This window comes from Salvia hispanica, chromosome 1 (assembly GCF_029641045.1).
Source record: "Salvia hispanica isolate PSC_SH4W2 chromosome 1, Shi_PSC_v1, whole genome shotgun sequence".
Taxonomy (NCBI): Eukaryota; Viridiplantae; Streptophyta; class Magnoliopsida; order Lamiales; family Lamiaceae; genus Salvia; species Salvia hispanica.
In genome coordinates, this window is record NC_142692.1 from 16,106,634 (window position 1) to 16,112,152 (window position 5,519).

Genomic DNA, 5,519 nt, shown 5'->3' on the forward strand with positions numbered 1-5,519 from the left:
GCAGTTATATTTTGTGTGTTAAGATGAGAGAGTAAAGTAAGAGAGAGGGAATAAAGTAGAGATAAAGGTGTTTTTATTTTAAGTAATGGGTCATCTCAGTTGGGACAAACTAAAAAGGAAAGTGAGTCATCTTCAATGAGACGGAGGGAGTATTATATTTTTTGATACAAATTAAATTTCAGTTGGGCTGCTAATTTTTCTCTCCGTAGTCTTTTGAACCAAAATTAATTAAATTTTGAAGAGAAAATTGAGAAAAAATACCTGAAATTGATTTACATTCTAATGAATAAAAATATATTACTTATTCCAATTTGAGAGTTCAATTTAAGTAGTAAATGTGTTATGGTTGTTGTTTCGAGTTCATTAATAAAATTAGTCTTTATGTTGGGCCAAAGTGATTATGGGCGCTAAATATTTTTCTTGTGTTAGGCCTCTCACACTTTTTGACTTGAGGAGGTACAGTCTTGTTTCCATTTCAATAATGTATTATACGTATATTATGTAAAACTAATGTAACACTTTGTGATGTACAAATTTTTTATTTATTTTAAATTAATATAAATTTATAATTAATATTTATCATGCAAAACAAAAATAAATATATGGAGTCGTATATAACAACAATTTGATATAGAACAAAATGATAATAAATTTAGTAAAAAATTGGCTATAATCCGACAAATTGGCTATCAAATTTCTTATATTTACAATCCAAAATAATGAATTAAAATTCTATTCCAAAACCTTCACTTGCTCCAATTATACTCCTAAGCTTCGCCACTGGGTGCATTGGTGTATTTCTTAAGTTACATATATTATAAATATTGTTGAGAGAATGTAACCCACGAAATATTCTATATTAATCGGCCTTTTGTAAATGCTTTGCCCATTACTAGTTTAACTCGAATGATGCAGCAGTAAATGTCGGTGACGCTGAAAAAGGGCGGTAATCGTTTTGTGTCAAAATGACTTGAAATTCGCACGACGCATGTAATGATGAATGATAAATTTGGTTTCCTAAATTTCCTAACTTTAATTTCCTAAATTTCATTTTATTTCCTTTTAAATTCATATGCTTTCCTAAGCGCTTATAAATAGTGTGTCTCATTGTTTTTACTTCAATTTTTTATTTATAATAATATTTTCGTTTTCAAGAAACTAGGGTTTTTTTTTTACCTCTCAATTCATTCATTTTCATTCACGTTTTTGCATCGTCAAGTTAAACTGAAACACATTAGTATTTAATTTCAAAAAATATGTAATAACAATAAATATAAAATTGTGGTTCTTAATCCACATTTTTAATTTAAAGAAATAAAAATCTGGATCTCGTTAAGTGAAGGAATGATGGATCGTGATTGTGGGGTATTGTTTTTTGAATAAGGAATGAAGTAAAAAGTAACGTAGGTTAACTAGCTAGTAAATAATGTAGTGAAAGAATGAATTGAAGGGAAGAACTGTGATTTACCTAAATGATTACTGAAGAGCCCAAACTCAAGGTTTTTGAATGTGTGAAATTTTTGTTTGAGGGAGAGAGTGTGAAACTTTAAATTCATGCAATCATGTTATACTTTGTGGGACATTATCTACTTATCCTTCAACATAATAATTGATATTTCCCATGATTGATTATTGAAAATTTATACAATTTCATAATTAGAGGATAAATTGGATTAAGATATAAGATAGTAATATGTCATTATAACATTTAAAGATTTTTATTTTAAAAATACAATGAATGTAATAATATGACAGGTTAGCAAACTAAAATATGTAGATAGAGAATCCTCGATAATTATTAAATACATACAATATGCGATATAATATCAACATTGTCGAGAGAACAGAAAAGAGAAACAACACAAATATACTGAAAACACACATGTGCGCGCAAGTGCACACATCCCCACCCCTTTACATGGGGAGAAACACACATCTCACAACAAAAGGGCTTATTAACTTGTGAAGAAGCAAATCACAACTCCATAATGGAGTGGGCAATGGGAGAGAGTAGTTCAAGCGTTGGTACTGAAGTGATGAGACTCGATGTCTTTGGTGAGTTCGATGAAGTAGGCAAGCAATGAAATGGGATGCTCCACATCTTCATTAAGCATCTCATACTCCAAAGTCCATGTCACCAAATCAATGTCATTCATTGTCTCAACATGGTTTGTAATAACAAATTCTTTGTATAGCTCCATAATGTCTCCTTCAAGCATCTTGAACTGAATCAATTTTTTCTCTTCATCGATCGATTGGATCACTTGTTTTGCTCTCTTCCGCTTCCCATCTATACATAACAAATTAAATTTGTAACATAACATTGTAAAGAGTTCTATTTAGACTGCACATGTAATAAAAATCACTACAATGAAAAATATGAAGCTTAAACAAATTACATACTCTAATCATGAAATAGTAAACCCTAACTATCATTTATTAACTTGAAATTGAAGGAGAACTAGGTAGACACCAGAAAAGGAGGACTCACATTCTTCTAACTTTTTTTTACTTATTTTCTATAACATTTCTTAAAATTTGTGCTGAGTCAATACATGACAAATTTTAAAGGACGGGAGAGCAGTATAACTTATTACTATGTGGTACGTAGTGTGACATGAGTACTTACCATGGGTGTACGTCCAGCATATAATGGAACCAGCATGCCCAAATTGACCCTCATGAAGATCACAACCATGGACTTTTTCAGGGGTAGCTTTGGAAAAATGCTCTGGATTGTGCCTCATAATTTCATGGAACACATCTCCACCAGCTTTGAATTCTATTGCTGCAATCAACTTCCCATGTAAACCCATTTTCAATATTTAATCAACTAATTTAACAAAGAGAAAGAGAGAAGGGTGCAGAGACCTCTTTGTAGTCTTCATGTTTATATAGGCGAAGCCCATCCTCCTATTTCATGATTCACGACACTATAGTTTTATTTTCTTTGTTTCTTTTCTATAATTATTATCATTCTTAGGATCATGAATGTCCATATTCTGTCTGGGTGAATTATTGAATTGCACAGTGCGGATCATTATATTTTTTAATTTAATTCAGTAATACATTTCATAACGGCCCTACACAATATCATGTCTAATATTTAATTTGATATGGTAGATTAGAAAATAGATATATGGAAAACTCGAGATAAGCTTGGGTAGATGGTAGGTATATGTCAACTCTTTATGTTACTATTTTTAGTACATATTGATTGAATTTGATCAATAATGTAGTGTAATAGTTTATAATATCTTAGTAGTTAATATGTCAATATAGTTTACTTATTAAGAGATGTAATTGAAAAAGAGCGTGTAGAGAAGATTAGAACTATTTCTTATTGTTAGTATTCTTAGCACACTGACAAATCTTGGTAGTAAAGATCTAGAGAGATTTACCATTTGAGGAATGAATGCGTGCACCTGAATCCCGCAGCGGGATTCAGGTGGGCGGGCAGGTCCCAATTTGTAGAATTTTCTAGGAAGAGGTCACACACGCTAAAACAATCTCTTCTTATAAGGATATAAAATTGAAGATACAAGTACTTGCGTTGATTATTCGTGAAAAACGATCAAAATTTAGGGCCCGGGGAAAGCATTGAAGATATATTTGTTGTAGGACAGATTATTTTGTGTACCTTAATTTTACTTAGGATACTGACAATGATCATTGTTTTTGAAGTATATGTAGTGCAATTAGAAACATAAATTAACTTATTAATTAAATAAAACAATGTTAACAGTTGTTTTTTTTGGAATTAGTGTAAATTATTAGCTTAGGGTTATAAGTGATTGACTATTTTACTCTTTCGTTGATAAAAGAAACTGTAAAAATTATTATATTATAAGAGATTGACTATTTTACCCTTTTATTGATATTTTATTTATTATTGAAATACGTGTGTTTTAATCTCATTCATCCATTTTAAGATTTAATGGCATGTGATTGATCTTAGTCGTAGATTGGATAATGTATGCATTTTAATATGATTCTACTAGCTTAATATAAAATATTAAATCATCTCTGCACGTAAGTACTTAATGACTACTTCTTCCATCATCACATGCGTATGCACCAACATGAGTGATTATATCTCATCTTTAATTGCTGAATTATTGTTATAAACTAACACAAAACACTAAACTTAGTCTTCTCAAGAAATAAAAAGTACAAATTACTTAATACTTTCTCCTCCTACATCAGTCATTAACATATCAAATATATGTGCAAAACGTTCGAAACCCACAAATATATACCTTTATAGATGCCAAATATTCTCACTTCTAAGTCCCATAAGTTCTCATAGAGTCAAATAATAATACATGCATAGATACATGTACCAATTAAAATTCATTGCATCTTCGTTGCAAATATTTAGAAATTAGACTAAGATCAAGTTATACAGAACTCGAGGGCAAATCTAAAACACAGGCTGTATACAAAATTGCAATAAATACTTGTTGATGATTTGTGCAGGTTGACAATTAAAGCAGCAAATGTGTAATAATTTTTCTAATTTTGTATTGGATATTGAGATCATGAAATTTACAAATACGTTAATGATCTTAATTTCCAATCACGTGTCCTGTCGCGGATTGATGTTTTATATTTATCGGTATAAAGGAAGAAGCAGCGTCACCGCCGTGCCTTTTGGTCAGCACAACTATGCTTCAAAACCAAAATTATGTCCACATCGATCTTCTAATTTTATGTTCACATTCGAAAAACCTTCTTAACTAGTTTTAGTTTAGTGTTTTGTGATAACATGAGACTTATATAGTGATTTCGGTTGTTTATGAGCACCAATATGGAATAGTTATACTTATATACTTTATCCGTCCACGAAAAATAGATAAAATTGTGAACGGCACGGGTTATAATGTATAATTGATAAAGTAAAAGAGATGGAGAGAAAAAACAGTGGAATGAGTGTTAGTGGATTGTGGGTCCACATTTAGAATGATGTGTAAGGTTAGTATTGGTTGAAAACTTTCTTTTTTGAACTTTGTCTATTTTTTGTGAACGGACTAAAATGGCAAAACTTGTCTATTTTTTGTCGACGGTGGGAGTATTTCGTTTCAACTTTCAATTACTAACATCCTTTCTCAAACCCTTCAAGGTGAATCTTAGAGGGGTTGGACTTTTTTCCTTTTCTTATATGCTGGACCAGTGGCCCAATGTGTTTTTTGTTGGTTGGACTACTGGCCCAATTTCTTTTCCGATACCACTGGCCCAAATTTTAAGCCAGATATATTGCTGGGTCAGTCTTCTTTTTTGGATTTTAGCCTAGATAAGTTGTTAGGTCAGTTAAATTTGGTCCATAATTAACTATTGCTCTGATACCATAATAGAAATTCATGGTTCCATTTAAAAATTAATTGATGATGGTTAGAGAGACCCATGAAACTTATATAGTCGGAGTCCCAGATCTCGCGATTTGTCTAGGTAATGTAAATACTAGGGCTTAATGTTATTGGGCCCCTTTGCGTGCCGCACAAATCACGAGGCAAATTGAT

General features: G+C 31.2%; 1 protein-coding gene across 1 annotated transcript; it reads right to left on the reverse strand.

Moving 5' to 3' along the window:
* Nucleotides 1-1,756: 1,756 nt before the first annotated feature.
* On the reverse strand, nt 1,757-2,874 carry LOC125222694 (kirola-like). Its single transcript, XM_048125452.2, has 2 exons — nt 2,630-2,874; nt 1,757-2,290 (listed from the first exon to the last, which is right to left on the reverse strand). The coding sequence occupies exons 1-2, from the start codon at nt 2,814-2,816 to the stop codon at nt 2,016-2,018; spliced, it is 462 nt and encodes a 153-aa protein (XP_047981409.1). The 5' UTR covers nt 2,817-2,874; the 3' UTR covers nt 1,757-2,015.
* Between the last annotated feature and the right edge of the window lie 2,645 nt (nt 2,875-5,519).